General features: G+C 44.8%; 2 protein-coding genes across 3 annotated transcripts in view; one reads left to right on the forward strand and one right to left on the reverse strand.

The window, feature by feature from the left end:
• MSTO1 (misato mitochondrial distribution and morphology regulator 1) overlaps window positions 1–16,074 on the forward strand; it is a 255,728-nt gene that overhangs the window by 188,988 nt on the left and 50,666 nt on the right. The window lies entirely within an intron of this gene.
• Window positions 1–16,074, reverse strand: part of GON4L (gon-4 like) — a 421,863-nt gene that overhangs the window by 9,010 nt on the left and 396,779 nt on the right. For both annotated transcript variants that reach the window (XM_086947415.1, XM_086947414.1), the window contains 3 exons: window positions 4,601–4,723; window positions 3,223–3,342; window positions 1,661–1,832 (listed from right to left, as the gene is read on the reverse strand). In XM_086947415.1, the coding sequence (XP_086803541.1) occupies window positions 1,661–1,832; window positions 3,223–3,342; window positions 4,601–4,723 (415 nt within the window). The remainder of the gene's footprint in view (window positions 1–1,660; window positions 1,833–3,222; window positions 3,343–4,600; window positions 4,724–16,074) is intronic.

Consider the following 16,074-nt stretch of genomic DNA (forward strand, 5'->3'; position numbering starts at 1 on the left):
TGGTGACACATCAACCGCATTTATCATAGACGTGTGCCGGACGGACACGCCACCTGTTTGGAGCACCCAATCTTTCAAGAAGGATAATCCAAATCACAAAGAATTTGTTGTGCGCCCCCCAACCACATTTTTGCTGCACTCAGATGTCACAGATTACTATTCTTGCCACATTTGGGTCTGCTAATATCAATTTTCATTTGAGAAAAGCAAGAAGATATTCTGAACCAAATTAAATAATGATTGACATGAACACAGTATGCAAATACGAGTAAACCCGCACAATGATTGTACAAAGTTTGTGAAATATTTCTTCACTATGAACATCCTTACTACACTCTTTGTAAAGAAAAGCAAATGGATGCTCCTTGAGCAAGGAAGTAAGAAGACCTCCTTTAAAGTCTGCATAGCCATTTCCTGCATTGGCCTTGGAATCTAAATACAGACATTGATAGTTATAAAGTGAGAAATGACAGCAAACTGACAGTTATATAGCGTGACGGTTTCCACGTAGTGATGCTGCAGAACATTTCTTTTGCGTGGAAGAGACCTTTGATGCCAAGAACAGTAGTCAGTTACTCAGTTGTTAAGTTGGTGGAACTTTGATGCCTTTGCAGGGGGGAGACAGTCATTAAAATGAAATGTATATTTCATGGTTAAGACTAGCCACCCATGTACCCAAGCCTAGTTTTGCTATTAGTTTTTTTTTGTGGAGCTGAATGCTACACAAAGGTGCCCTCAATGAAACAAACTTTCTACTGTTGGCACCAAAGGGATCAATCATTTTTGCTGAGGTAAAAACGACAAAAGTGTAGTAGTTTCTCAGGCAAGTGTGTGAACCAAAGTTCCAAATACATTCCAGACAATGCTTTGAAACGTTCACCTCGCAATATGCAAGCACTCTAGAAGTTCAGCCTCTTCTTTGTAGGCGATCTGCCAGAGCAGCAAAATCACAATCATAACACGGAGTTCACTAATGGCGAGAGGGTAACTGCACTTAAGCCTTTGTCCGTCCTCCAATAGACTCCAAAGGGAGTCAACATACATCTATTTACTTTTTCTGTTAAGCTTTTCATTACATATACCTTTTATAGGTTCCTTTTAAGTGGACGAGCCAGTGTTATCTGAGTGTTCAGATCTCATCCAGTTCACATAAATATAGGTAGTTTCCTTTACCTATAGTATATTCATGCGGAAAACTGAACACACTTTCAAAATGGTGACTTGTTACCTATACTAAAATATGAATGCGTCAAAGAGGAACCATTCAATGCTCAACTACGAAAACAAAGAAGTGAATGTAATGTCTTAAAAAGGCATCAAATTGATGCAGAAAATATTGAGCATTGGGTTAAGCTGCTATAAAATAGTTTTTTAATCATTGTAGAATGGGAGAGTCTAAACCACCTGGAAAATAATTGACTTTCGTTACGGAAGCTAAAGAAAGCTGCCAAAATAAATTGTGTACAGTCATCTGATTGATAGAAAACTGCAAATGGCTCTAAAAAGATCCTTGTGCTTGAGAATGCCAGAGATTGCAATAACACAGACTCGGTTTTGTTAAGCCAGAGTTACACCTGATGTTTTCAACTGGGGCTTTGTCACATTCTTCCCAAGTACGGTACATGACAAAAATAGAAAATAATCTGTATACTAAACAAACCTTGTGCAGTCTTCACTTGGCCCTGAGAGGCCCTTAAATCCACCTTCTCATTCTGTAACTCTTCTGCACTTGCGCGGCGGATCCCAGCATCTTTCTTTTCAAAAGAAGTCTGAAGATTGGTACTTGCCACCTCCGGCACATCTTTGGACCTCACTGCCTTGCCATCACACACCTAAGAGACAACAAGGAAAGAGCGTGCCCAGTCACTGTCTGAATCATAACTCTCCCCCTCCCCCAGTTGTTCAGATTTGTTGGGCTTTAAAATTAAAAAGAATCCTCACGATCACTTATTTGTAGGACAACGTTTTGACATGGGTTACAAAGATGAGCCTTGTTTGAATCATTATTTATGCATGGAAGACTCTCTAAAGCAAAAGACTTCTTGCTCAAATTTTCAACAGGTTTAGACTCTGAATTTCCTACTGTGAGAGGTTGGCGTATTATATGGTGCTCACTTATGTAAGTGTAGCACCCTGCTCTAATCCAGACAACCCTTATGGTGATTTTAGTGGTCGTAGACAACCTTAGAAAGCTCTCTAAGTGGTAGATGTGGAGCGCAGCCTTAAGGCTTAGTCCAGAAGGAGTATAAAGCTGCTTGTTTTACCAGTACGTAATCTTATGGTATAGGTTAAGAGAGAAAGAACCACACAGTGTAGTTATAAAAATATATATATTTATTATAAACACTCACTAACACATTGCAGCAACTCCTACCCGGAGATATAAACAGAATTAGTAGACACAATTACATTAAAATATAGTTCCTCTGTAACTATCAGGGGAGGCATCTTGGGATGCTACTGTATACAATGTATCCCTCTTGTACTGATCCAGTAGGGGGAACATGCTCCTTTAAAGGTGATTGCCACCTTTGAACAGTAAAACAATGATGCACTGTGGACACAGACATTCTAAGATGGTTGCTTGGTTTAGAAGCAGTGTGCACGAGGGATGCAGCGCACTGTGATCAAATTAGAGCCAGGAAAGCAGCCTGGTAGGACTGTCTGCATAACTGCCATGCACTCAAAAAGGAAATAAAAAAGAGACCCTTGAAAGGTGAACATGAAGGGAAATCAAGCCCTCTTTTTCAGTGGAAGGACATGCCTTCTACCAAATCTGCCTGAGTAAAGAATAAACTTAACACATCTCTAAGGCCTGCCTCTTGAAGCTCTTTTTCTATTGATGACATCAGATTCAATGATAGCTGGGCTAGCTAGCCAGACCAAAGTAAATATTCAATTAGTTACCTGATCCCTTCTTTGTAATGAATTTTCTTTGGCAGGGATTTGTTCGAATGGAATTCATTGTTGTGACCTAATAAAACTTACTACGCTGCTCAGTTATTGATACTGGCACAGATGCTTTGGTTGACTGCCCCACCTTCCCAGAAGAAGCATTGATTCTCTGTTGGCAACAGTCCTATACTAATAATCCAATTTCAGAATTAGGGGTGAAAAAAAACACAAAAATATATCACTGGGCTTCATTTCCACCTTCAGAATCGTAGTCCAAAAGCATATCATTCCATTTAATACAAGTCCGCTACTACTACCTGGACTGACCTTACAATTGCATTGGCTGCAGGTCCTTCGTTTGGTCTTTTTCAGCCTCTGCTCACCACCTACTTCATGACAGGAGCAGGAACATTCTTTTGTTCCCAGAGCTTCAGTCGAATCAATCTCCTGCAGACGAGAACAAAATAAATGCTCTTAATCGACTGAGCATAAAGGAACATCACACGCATAGGGACAACTCCAGAAAAAGAATTACGAGTCGACTAAATCAGGAGCATTACCTGACAAACACAGGAAAGGGAAATGCTGTTAATACTACCAAATCTAGTGGAGGAGTATGGTGTTACTACTTGTCAAAAAGCAGGGGAGAACCATTGTGTCATCACTACCACCAAACCCAAGGGAGTATCATGGTGTCAACTGACCGGCCAACCTCGGGAGGAGCACTGAATCACTATATGCTAAAGCGTATGAGAGATGCATGTAATCACTGGCTGTCAAATGAATTTTGATGCATGTTTCCTGAGCCAGCCAAACCTTAAGCTCGAACACAGCATCAACATAAGCCAAAAAATAAAACGGGAAGGGGGCATGTTGTTGCTACTAGTCAAATCCACAGAGGAGATGGAGTACGATGTCACAAACAATCCAAACTCTACTGAACATGCCATTTCTATTACCAAAAAATCAGGAGCATGGTGCCACTATCACTCAATCAAAAAGTAAATCATAATGTCAATGATTAGCCAAATACATAGAAAGAGCCTGGGGTCAGTATTTGCCAAGTCAGGAATGGGAGAGTAAGGGATCAAACCAGCCAACTACATGGTAAGAGCAATGCATCAAGTAACCAGTCGGAAGGAAAAGCATGGTGTCACTCCCTACCAAATCTGGGGGAGGAGCATGCAGTCAATCACCACGGGGTAGATGCAGAGTCAGGTCTGACAAACCCGAAGCAATGAGCATGGTGACACTTGTGACCTAACCAATAGGTGGCGGAATCGGGGGCATTTTGCCAAAATGAAAAATGAGAGATCCATGCTGTGTTTGCCATCCATTAGAGGTAAGGAGCAGTTACAGTGCCACTATCTTGCAAACCCAAAGAAGGAACAGAGCTTGCCATAAGCCAACGGAAAAGAATCGTGGTGCTACCAGATGCACTAATGAGACAGGTTGGAGCGAATATGGCGCACAAACCTAGGAAAAGCGGGTGCCCACTTATGCATGACACCAAGAGACCAACACTGGACATCTTCAGTTAGCAAATTAGAAGGGCAGAAATCATGACACTCCACTTCCTCGCCAAGTAGATAATGGCAAAGAAGGAATAATTGGAAAGCATTAACAATGGTAGGAAATCAGACATTTAGCATGTAGGAAATCTGCTGTATAACACTTTTGTGTCGCATAAGACTCGTGACCCAACCTTTTCATTGTTTCGCCCGCCTCCAGTGTCTTTCCTCCTCTTTCTTCTTGGGGGCGGAGGCATTTTGGGTGGCTCCTCGTCTTCCTCGACATCTGGCAGCATAACTTCTTCAAAACCATCAAACTAAAAATAAATAAAAATAAAATGTGTTAATTTTTAGCTAGTGTGACTAATTCAACACAGTTGCAATTCCATCAGTTCAAACAAATGGGCATACAAAATACGCTGGGCTCGGACACATTAGCCAGAAGTTAGTACATTCAATCAGAATAGCCAAGCAAATACTACGAAAAACACTGGAGCTGCACAGTTATGAAATGCGTTACTTACCTGTAACTGCAGTTATCCAGTATTGGTGTCTTTCATAGATTCACATGCCTGAATCATTCCCCGTCGTTGAGACGGGAGTCTCCGGTACATAGAAAAGTGATGTCCTATAGACATATATAGATAGAAGTAGGCCTAAGGGCCTCACCTTAGTAGCCTATCCATGTCCTTTTGTAAAAAGGACCAAACTCTAGAAGAGAGCCAATCAGCTAACAACTCCCTCTAGAACCTTCCTGACAGGAGCCTCAGTCTCTCAGATTTTCGTACGCACCAAGCTAAGTAGGCGTAGCACTGTTAGAGAGATAGGTGAGTCCTTCCCAGGGAAGCGGGAGGGTTGCATGTGAATCTATGAAAGACACCAATACTGGATAACTGCAGTTACAGGTAAGTAACGCATTTCTTATCCAGTATTATGGGTGTCTTTCATAGATTCACATGCCTGAATCAGAGTAGCAAGCAATACCTTGTGCACATTTCTGATGGAACAGCATATACAAGTCATTAGATAATACATATCATGCGACTAAGAACCATCAATAGATATCAACAGGAAGCAGTAACAGAGAAATGTGCATATCAGAAAAGGATGGAGGGATGGAGGAAGGCTCACCTCACTGGAATAGATGGCGTAACACTGCCTGTCCCACTGCTGCATCCTACATCAGCTCTGTATCCAGGCAGTAGTGCCTGGTGAAGGTATGAGGCGACTTCCATGTTGCCGCCCTGCAGATGTCAATAATTGGCACTCCAGAAAATAGTGCCATAGAAGTCGACATGGCTCTTGTAGAGTGCGCCCTGATTTTAGAGTGCAATGGATGTCCGGCTCTTTCGTGGCAGAAGGCAATCGCCGAAGAGATCCATCTGGAGATGCTCTGTTTGGACAGCGGTAGACCCTTCTTAGGTCTACTAAAGGCTATGAAAAGTTGGTTGGATTTCCTGAAATGTTTGGTTTTATCAATATAAAATTTTAGACATCTTTTGAGGTCCAATGAGTGCAGCGATGTCTCAGCTGCGGTGCTGGGATTTGGAAAGAATGATCTGAGAATCACCGGCTCATTTAAGTGGAAGTCCGACGGAACCTTAGGAATAAACCTAGGATTGGTCCTTAAAATAACTCTGTCATCTCTAAACTGCAGGAAGGGGTCTTGGATGGAAAGAGCCTGCAGTTCACTGACCCTCCTTGCTGAAGTAAGCGCCAGGAGGAGAGCTGTCTTCCACGAAATGTATTTTAGTTCTGTCCTGTGAATGGGTTCAAAAGGGTGTTTCATTAGTTGGTTAAGAACCACATTCAGATGCCATGTTGGAGGGACCATTTGTGGTCGAGGAAAAGATCTATAGAGACCTTTAAGGAATTGTTTTATTAGTCTACTAGACCAGAGAGAGGGTTCTACGGGTGTCCTTTTAAATCGTGATATCGCCGCCAAATGTACTTTTATGGAGGAGTGGGCTAGGCCCGACTGCACCAGATGAAGCAAGTAGGGTAATATTTGTTCTGGAGAAGTAGCGAAGGGACGTAGACCTTTGTCCGCACACCAGATGCAGAAGCGTTTCCACTTCAGGGAATAATTCTTGTTAGTGCTGTCCGCTCGTGCCCTGGCTAGAATATCTTTACAATCTTGCGGAATGTTCATCTTGCTGAATTCTCGGTACTCAGAGCCAAGCCGATAACCTGAGAGATTTCAGATTCGGATGTTGAATCTGCTTGTCGCTCATCGTGAGTAGAGATGGATGCTGACGTAGACGGATTGGCCGCTGCAGTGAGAGGCGATGAAGGTCTGCAAACCAATGTTGCCTCGGCCAGAATGGGGCTATCAGAATTAAAGGGCAAGGCTCTGCCTCCATCTTTCTGAGGGCTCTGGGAATCATTTGAAATGGCGGAAATGCGTACGCAAAGATGTTGCGCCATGCGATGGAAAATGCATTTCTGAGAGACCCTGGTTGGGGATGCCAACTTGCGTAGCTTTGGCATTTGGCGTTCTCCCTGGTCGCAAATAGGTTGATTTGCGGTGTTCCCCACCTTAAGAAGATGTGAACGGTGGTCGCCATGTCTAGCTCCCATTCGTGTGATGAAGACCTCTGTCTGCTTAGGGCGTCTGCGATGATATTGTCCTTGCCTGGGACGTACTCCACCCTCAACAAAACGTTGTGGAGAATGAGCCAATTCCAGATTTTCTGCGATTCGCAAGAGAGTGTTTGCGAACGCGTCCCTCCCTGTTTGTTCAGGTAGTGCATCGTCGTAGTGTTGTCGGTCCTGACGAGCACTAGGGAGTTCTGGATCCTTGGCAAGAAGGCCTGCAAGGCTAGGAAGACTGCCCTCAGCTCTAGCAGGTTGATATGGAGCTGTGTCTCCTGCTCCGACCATCTGCCACTGATCCGCAATTCTTGCAGGACTGCTCCCCAACCCTCCAGTGAGGCGTCCATTGTAATGACATGGGGAGCTGCAGGAAGCAGGAACGGCAATCCTTGTGAGAGGGTCTTGAGTGACCTCCACCACTGTAATGTCCTGACGATCTGGCTCGTGATCCTTATGCGGTCGTCGAACGAACCCATACACTGCGTCCACTGTTTGGACAGAGCTTCTTGGAGAGGACGCATCCATAGCTGACAGTGCGGTATGAGTAGGATACACGAGGACATCATGCCCAGGAGGGATTTGAAGGTCCGGACTGATAAAGTCTTCTTCGAAGCCACCGATGCGGCCAGGGAGACAAGCTTGCATTTTCTATCCTGAGACGGGAAAGCCTTTGCAGCTTTTGTATCTAGTGTTGCTCCGAGGAAGGTAATGACTCGAGAGGGATGCAAGGTGGATTTTTCCCAATTGAGCGTAAGACCCAAGTTTTTGAAGAGATTGAGACAGGAGTTGGAGGATTTGGTTGCGCCTGACAAGGATGGTGCCTTCACCAGCCAGTCGTCCAAATACGGGAAGACTTGATGCCCATGTTGTCTGAGGAAAGCTGCCACCGGGGAAAGACATTTGGTGAAGATCCGGGGTGCAGACTTGAGCCCAAAAGGAAGGACACAGAACTTATAGTGTTGGCCGGCCACTGCAAATCTTAGGAATTTCCTGTGACTCTTTTGGATTGGGACGTGAAAGTATGCGTCCTGCAGGTCCAAAGACGTCATGAAATCTCCCTCCTCCAGTAGGCCCAAGATTTCTTGAATCGTGACCATGCGGAACTATTGCTTCTTTAAGAATGTGTTGAGCGCCCTGAGGTCTAGAATGGGCCTCCATTTCTTTTCCTTCTTTTGAATGAGGAAAAATCTGGAGTAAAATCCTCTCCCCTTGTGAGCCGGCGGTACTCGCTCTATTGCCCCTTTCCGAAGCATGATCGAGATTTCCTGAAGAAGCAATCGTAGGTTTTTGTGAGGCATAGGGCGAGGAGGGGTTGTTAGAGGGATAATTTCGAATTCTAGAGAATGTCCAAATTGAATTAACTGGAGGACCCACCGGTCCGTTGTTATCCTCCTCCAGTTGTCGAGGAAATGGGTCAGTTTTCCTCCAATTTTCAAAGAAGGAGATGAGGGATGGACTGGCTGTAGTAATAGGTCATTGGCGTCCGCCAGCAGGCTTTTGTTGGGTCTTTCCTCTAAAGTTGGACTTTCCAAAGGAGGACTGCCTGTTTTGTTGTAGTTGGCGCGGCTGGTATTGCGACTTGCCCTGGCCATACGAATATGAGGATCTATTTTTGAAGCTGAGGTCAGACCCGGGACCAGGGTTCGATTCCCGACGCAGCAGGGTTCTGAACCCAATTGTCCACGGACTCGATAATTCTCGCTTCGGTGCCCACTCTAAGCACGAGTTCACACTATGCAGCTCTGGGCAACAAGCTTGCTTAATCTCCACAACGGCCCCCCGCGGCAGGATGCCTGGCTTTCACCTTGGGGATGCCCAGCACGGGTGATCTCACAGGGAAAAACCAGGACGGGTTCCCAAGGCAAGCGACGAGATGCCCAAGGGTAAAATCGAGCGCTATATAAGAACACACATACATTCATACATACATACATATTTTGATAATTGCCTCTGTAAGAGGATTGTCCTCTGCCTCTGTTCCCTCGAAAGGACTGGTTTTTAAATTGTAGCGTGCCAAGTGCTCTCGCTGTATCCGTGTCCTTTTTTATCGTTTGTAGCGCTTCATCAATCTTTGCGCCAAACAGTTGATGTCCATCATATGGCATGTGTAGGATTTTAGACTGCACTTCCTGTCTGAATGAGGTAGACTTGAGCCATCCCTGCCTTCGTAACACAGCTGCTCCTGCTAGCTGCCTGAAACCAGTCATTGCAACATCCAGAGCACAGTCTATTAATTCAGAGGCCGAAGGCTGACCTTCTAGGAGCAGAGCTAGAACCTCCTCCTTCGTGTCTTCCGGCAGTTCAGACAGATACGGAGCAATGTCTGCCCATAGTTGTCTATTATATCTCTCTAGCAGGGCCATAGAATTTGCCACCTTTATTGTCATTGCCGATGTGGTTGAGAACCGTTTTCCGATGTTATCCAGCTTCCTGCCCTCCTTATCTGGCGGGGCTGTAAGCGGTGAAGAAGGATTTCTGGAATTTTTCTGCGCCGCCTGCGTAACTACAGAGTCTGGTTTGGGGTGCCCTGTAAAACAGGCTGGCGCAGACGCTGGGGCCTTATATATTTTGTTTAATCTTGGAACCACCGTAGAAATGGAGGCTGGTGTCTGCATCAGTTGTAGACCCTCTTTCCATATGTATTCAATGATGGGAATTGATTTAGTTGTCTTCCTAAGTGGCTACTTAAAATAATAAAGGAAACAATCTGTTTCCGGAGACTCCATCGTCATGTGGAACCTTTTGGCAGCTCTCTCCATCATACTGTGGAACCCTCCTATGTCCGCTGGTGGTGAACCTGATGTTGTTGGTTCCGGGGACGCTGGAGAAGAAATTATATAATCATCCCCGTCATCATGATTGGAAAGGACATCTTGGATCTCCCCTTCTTCATGAGGTTCTTCTTCATCTTCAGACGATGGTGGATCCTGTACTTGCTCCCTTTCCTGATGAAGCACTAAAGGTGGTGGTCTAGACCGTGGAGACGCAGCTGCCCTCGCCGCTGGAGGGATCTGCCTATCCGCTGGAGCAGAGGACTCAGGAAATCGTTGTTTATAGTCCTCAATTAGGAATCTTAAATCAGACACAATAGACGCTGGTAAACATACCATGGGCGTAATCGGAGTCTGGACCTGTGCCTGAACATTATGCTCCTTGGTAATTTCAACATCATTGTCCTCTTCATCCGTACTTTGGCATTTGACCACAAGATGAGATGGACTGGTAGCCTGCGTGCTTTCCTCCTCTTCCGACTCCTCATCTTGTAGGAGACGAGCCGGTGGTAATCTTTGCACCCTACTTGGGGACGTCAATTCAGGTGTAAGTTCCATTGAAGGACTCGTCGACAATAGGATTCTAGACGATTTATCGTCTACGGAGCGTAGGTCTTGTGCCTGTCTAATCGATGGTGGAATCGTCTGCTTCCATTGTGGCGTCGATGATGTCCTCGTCGACTGTGCTGCTGACAACGGTATGCCTGTCATTGCTTTCTCTGTCGATGTTGACGTTGACAATGACTTTGTTGACGATACTCTCATCGACTATGGCACTGTCAACGGTATCTTTCTCGTCGTTGATTCCTTCGTCAACGGTACACTCGTCGACGACGATGACTTCGCCGACGGTACACTCGTTGACGACGAGGATTTTGCCGACTGTACACTCGTCGACGATGAGGGCTTTGTGGACGGCACAGGCGTCGACGGCGCTGGTCTCGTCGTCGACACTGACGACGACGCTGTCGTTGACGATGACGATTTTTTTACAACAATGATCGACGACAAAGTCTTACCCGCCGTCGACGAAGGTGTAGTTGTCGTCGATGATGAAAACGCTGACAATGCTTACGTCATCGATACTGTGGTCGTCGAGACATAGACTTGAGAGACAGTCTTCCTTTGCACAGATGAGGGCGTCGACGATGTCGTTGTCGACGACGGCGCAGGCTGTTTGAAGGTGTGAACCTCCTTCTCAGACGCTGATGACTTTTTTTGCGGTCTTCTTTGGAGGAGCGTCTGTAGGGCTAGGGGAAGCCACCCTTGGCATTTTCAAAGAAAGCTGTGAGGAGACTGAAGAGAACTCATCCTCCTCCGAAGACTCCAGATTGTCCCTGGTCTTGAGCCTGTTCAGCCAGAGTAGAAGATGTCCTTCTCTGTCTTTCAGCGTTTTTGTAGAAAAAGTTCTACAAATTTTGCAGTCTTTTGCTGAATGGTCCGGATACAGGCAATACAAGCATGTCTTGTGCTGACCTTCAATATGTAACCTCTTTTTTCCACAAGAAGTACATTCTCTGAAGAGACCCCTCTTCTTCTGAACATCAGCCATAGTCAGTTGTGGAGAAAATAATCCAAATCTGTGAAGAAATAAGCTATAGTAAGGAAACCTGAGGAGAACTCAGGTGGAGACTCCCTTAGCACAACGTGCGGTAGAAAATCTGCGAGACTGAGGATCCTGTCAGGAAGGTTCTAGAGGGAGGTGTTAGCTGATTGGCTCTCTTCTAGAGTTTGGTCCTTTTTACAAAAGGACATGGATAGGCTACTAAGGTGAGGCCCTTAGGCCTGCTTCTATCTATATATGTCTATAGGACATTACTTTTCTATGTACCGGAGACTCCCGTCTCGACGACGGGGAATGATTCAGGCATATGAATCTATGAAAGACACCCATAATACTGGATAAGTATTGTTACCTATCAAATTTCGTGATGGAAATCTGCGAGACTGAGGATCCTGTCAGGAAGGTTCTAGAGGGAGGTGTTAGCTGATTGGCTCTCTTCTAGAGTTTCGTCCTTTTTACAAAAGGACATGGATAGGCTACTAAGGTGAGGCCCTTAGGCCTGCTTCTATCTATATATGTCTATAGGACATTACTTTTCTATGTACCGGAGACTCCCGTCTCGACGACGGGGAATGATTCAGGCATATGAATCTTTGAAAGACACCCATAATACTGGATAAGTATTGTTACCTATCAAATTTCGTGATGGGTTGGTACACTATCTATGACACCATTCCTGGAGCTCATTCCCTTCCCTAATCTGTTGCTAAATGTGCTGAAGGGATGTTGTCTCTCCCTTCACCTTTGCCCACAACCTATCAAATAACAGTCTTCCTTTATTGATCCAACAATTAACATCTCATCACTGGAACAGATATGTATTTTCTATGCTCCTGACCACTAGTTAAAGGAAAGGTCTTCGGTTGCTGCGTTCTCATACTGCAACATTTTAATAAAGGGTTTCCTTAGCAACAGTGGCACTAAAAATCTGGATTTCATTGAAGACACAGAGGCTCTTATAGTGTACATTAACGGCAAAGAAATTAAAATGAGCTCAAAAACAAATGGCAAATTTCAGAAATGTATGTTTTCCAGCCTGTTAGTAACTACTAAGAAACACATAATAAAATGTCTTATGCATCCTACATCCATCTACCACATTTATGTCTCTTCATTTATCAACATGAAGGTGGGACTCAACAGCTTAAAGGAAGGCCTCCGAGTGGAAGTGACGTGCAATATTTAGCTAAATAAACATATAAGTGGATTGAGGTATGGTATTCAGAGTTACAGTTTTTATTAAAATTAGTAATTAAAAGTTATTCAAGAAACATTCTTGCGTTATGCAACTGGTCCACATAGTCATTTAAAGCTCTCCTTAATCCATACCGAAAGGGGGACCTTATCTTTATTGACACATTATTGACACTTTCTCCACAGTCTTAGTGGGACCCATTCTGTACTTATTCCTAAAATTAGCTCAGCGACCAAACTGGAAACATAGACCATCTCTGAGGGACTCACAGTTTGAAGAGTTTGCGAATAGAAATATATAGCGCACCCAGGCCAAACTTTACATGGCAAGTGAGCACAGCTTTACCAAGCTAGATAGGGGGCTAGGCAGTGTTGCCTTCTTCCCCCCACCCCCAATCCTCTTCTGTGACCCACCCCTCTCCGTAGCAGTCCTTTCTCTCTCTCGATCTCTCTCTCGAAAAGGCGAAACCTAGCGACTTTGCCAATGCTATTTCTGTGTGCTGCAGATTTAAACTCAGAAACCACTTGCTCTGTAGACCATCATTCTTTAGTTCCACTAGCAATAGTTAATAATTTGGATGAAAGAGCCTTAGGCAACATAAGAAAAATCTACCAACGTTGCTGAACCACTGAACTTCCAAACTCAGAATCAATTATAGCATCTTAATCAAGAGGTGCTTTTTCCAAATGTTTGGTGGTGGAGGGGGGTTCAAGGCCATTATCAAGATAAAGTAACAGCTGCTCTGCTCCTGGTATTTAATGTAATGGACCCTGAAAACGTTTTGTTTCCGGTCTTTTAGCACTGTCAAATGCAGCACAAAATCCAACAAGATATTGCCTTTAGAGTGATAACCTTTGTTTTGGAAGACCCTCCACCAGATCTGAAAAGTATTAAGGTGCAATAATAATATTAGAAAGCTATATTACATATGATAATAGTATAAGAAAACAAAAGAAAGCACAAACTTCTTTTCATCTGTTAGTCCTTGGATCTTAAATTAAAATAATCTAGAGCTCTCTAAAAATCAAATATATTGCTACTTTTGCAGATGTGAATTTGGAAAGACAGCTAGCCACTCCAAAGACTTGGTGCAATGAAATTCTTTCATCACCTTGTTTTCACTCTCCTATTTTCTGATGGTGTCAGGGGATAACCGAATTCAAATCCCACAACCTGATAGATCATACTCAATTGTGCTGCTTCACCAGGTGCTTAAATCATCGTCATCATTAATTCAATATTCAGGACGTTTTTCAACTGGGAGTACCATGGTTAATAGGTCAATATATCACATTTGAGGATTGATATTGCCCTATTTCAGCTACAATATTGGGTAATAGGTCACACAGAATCTAAAATATCAAACCAATGGACAGTTGTAAGAAAGTGCCTCTATAAATACTGGACCAAAGTAAGGTACAGTGTGTATGGAGTCCCCAATACCCAGAGGTATAACAGAGGTCAAAGTCAGATCTGACCTTACTCTCTATAGTGGTAGCTTGGTCGAGCAGTAAGGCAGTATCAGAGGACCGTGTGAAGCATTTGTTTTACACACTCAGTCAGCAAAAGGTTTCACACACTGAAGAACTGAACTCTAGGCCAACAGTTTTTACATCAAAAGATATAGTTGTTTTATTTTAGAACCAACAGGTATCAAAATATACTTTTCTCAATATGACTGACTGTAGGTAATTACTTTGCAGAAAGGCAATAGGCTCTGTAAGTACAGTAGCTACAGTGGTTGTAATTGGCAACACAATTCTAAACACAATTTAATATTGAGCTCAATGGGTGTTTCTACATAAATGCAGTGGATTACTTTATAGATTACTTTTGGTACTCCAGGACTGGATCCTAGATTCAGTCCCGTGACCTAAGCTGAAAACAGTCTAGTAAAAGCGTTTTGGTTATTGCAGTCATTTTTAAAGAATATAACTGTATTTTAAAAGTTCACACTTTGAACCTTTTCAGTGAAAATCTAGCAATGTTATCCTATGAGAGGAAATTCAGGTCACAGGTAAAGTACGTTCTCGTTACTTTCGTAATCCAGTACTGGGCTCCTATGTCCAGCACTGGGATCTCTACTTAAGACAGGTAAGTAATTACGTTTCAGTAGTTGGTACGATTTTTAAGGAATATTTCAAGTTTGCAAAAATAGACACTTAGAAGAAATTTCACAGCAAAGCAGTCAATGGTTTCCTATGGAGAAAATTCAGGGTACTTGTAAACACGGTTAAGATTACTTTTGCGGTTCAGTATTGGGCTACAAGGTACAGTACTGGCTTCTATCCTGATCACAGGTGAGTTCTTCGGAATTCGTTATTCGGCTGATTTTAGATACATATTTAAAAGTTTCAAATCTTCACACTTCGAAGATTTTTTGAGTCAAACCAGTCAATGTTATCCTACGGAAGGAAGTGAGTTATCGGTTTGCAGGGGAGTACTCGACTGGTGAAGTTAAGGTTCTGGGCATAGACTCAGGGATCTCCCAGGGTCAGCAAGCAAGCCACGCAGCTGTGGGAGCTGAGCTCATGGTCACTTACTCAGGGCAAGTGGGGAAGTAGAGTAGGGTAGGGTAGAAGGTGCACTCCCAGCGGCACTCTGGCGGCTGGGTGCAGGATGCTTTTGAGCCGCCGGGTGCTCAATGTTATCCACTGGGAAAGTTACAAAGTAAACAAAGACTGAAGGCTCGGGGACGGAGGTTCTTCAGGTGGGACCACCACTTCGAGAAGTAAGTTGCGATCTTGGAGAAGTGGTAGGTACCCAAAAGGAACGCACAGGTGACCGTGGGGTGCCGGGTGCAGAGGGTGTCTTTGGCGTCGGGAAATCTTACCCTCAGCTGGTCGCGGTTGAAGGGGTCCCTGGTTCTGAGGCTGCAGGAGTCGTCTGGGTCGTCGAGGAGGGTCTTTGGACACTGGACTTCGGGTCCCAGTCGCCAGGGCGACGCCCTCGTGGTCTTGGATCACTCGGGCACGGGCCGGGCTTGGTGGGTGCAGAGTGGGCTGGATTTGCGGTTCCTGGCTGGAACCAGGTGTATTGATGTTGGAGCAGAGCCTCTGCTCATGGGAGTACCAGTTTGTTAGAGGGTCAAGGCAGGCAGGTCCTCCGGGTTGTCCAAAGTGGCTGTCCACAGGAGTCGCCGGGATTTAGCAGGAGCAGGTTCCAGGATCGACAGGCCGGTAGGGCTGGGGCCAAGTCAGTTGGTGTTGTCCTGTGGTTAGCAGCTGCACGGCGGGTCGTCTTCTTGATCTTTTTTGTTTTCTTATCGGGATCTGAGGAAGGAAGGTTCAGGGTGCCCCATAATACTGAATTTAGGGGCGTTACAGGTAGGGCAAGGGCAGGGACCAATAGGTCCCTGTCCTGTGGTGGTTACACCCCCTAGCCTGCTCCTCTCCTGTGGGAGGGGGGCAGGAGCCTAACTGTGATTGGGCAGGGCTACCCATCTTCAAGATGGCCGGAGCCCAGGTTTGTGCTTCACCTCGCCTCTCCCACCCGAGGGGTGGGGTTTGCACAGCCCGGCACCCCCCCCTTCCTGACGTAGGG

This window comes from Lissotriton vulgaris, chromosome 12 (assembly GCF_964263255.1).
Source record: "Lissotriton vulgaris chromosome 12, aLisVul1.2, whole genome shotgun sequence".
In the NCBI taxonomy this organism is placed as follows: domain Eukaryota; kingdom Metazoa; phylum Chordata; class Amphibia; order Caudata; family Salamandridae; genus Lissotriton; species Lissotriton vulgaris.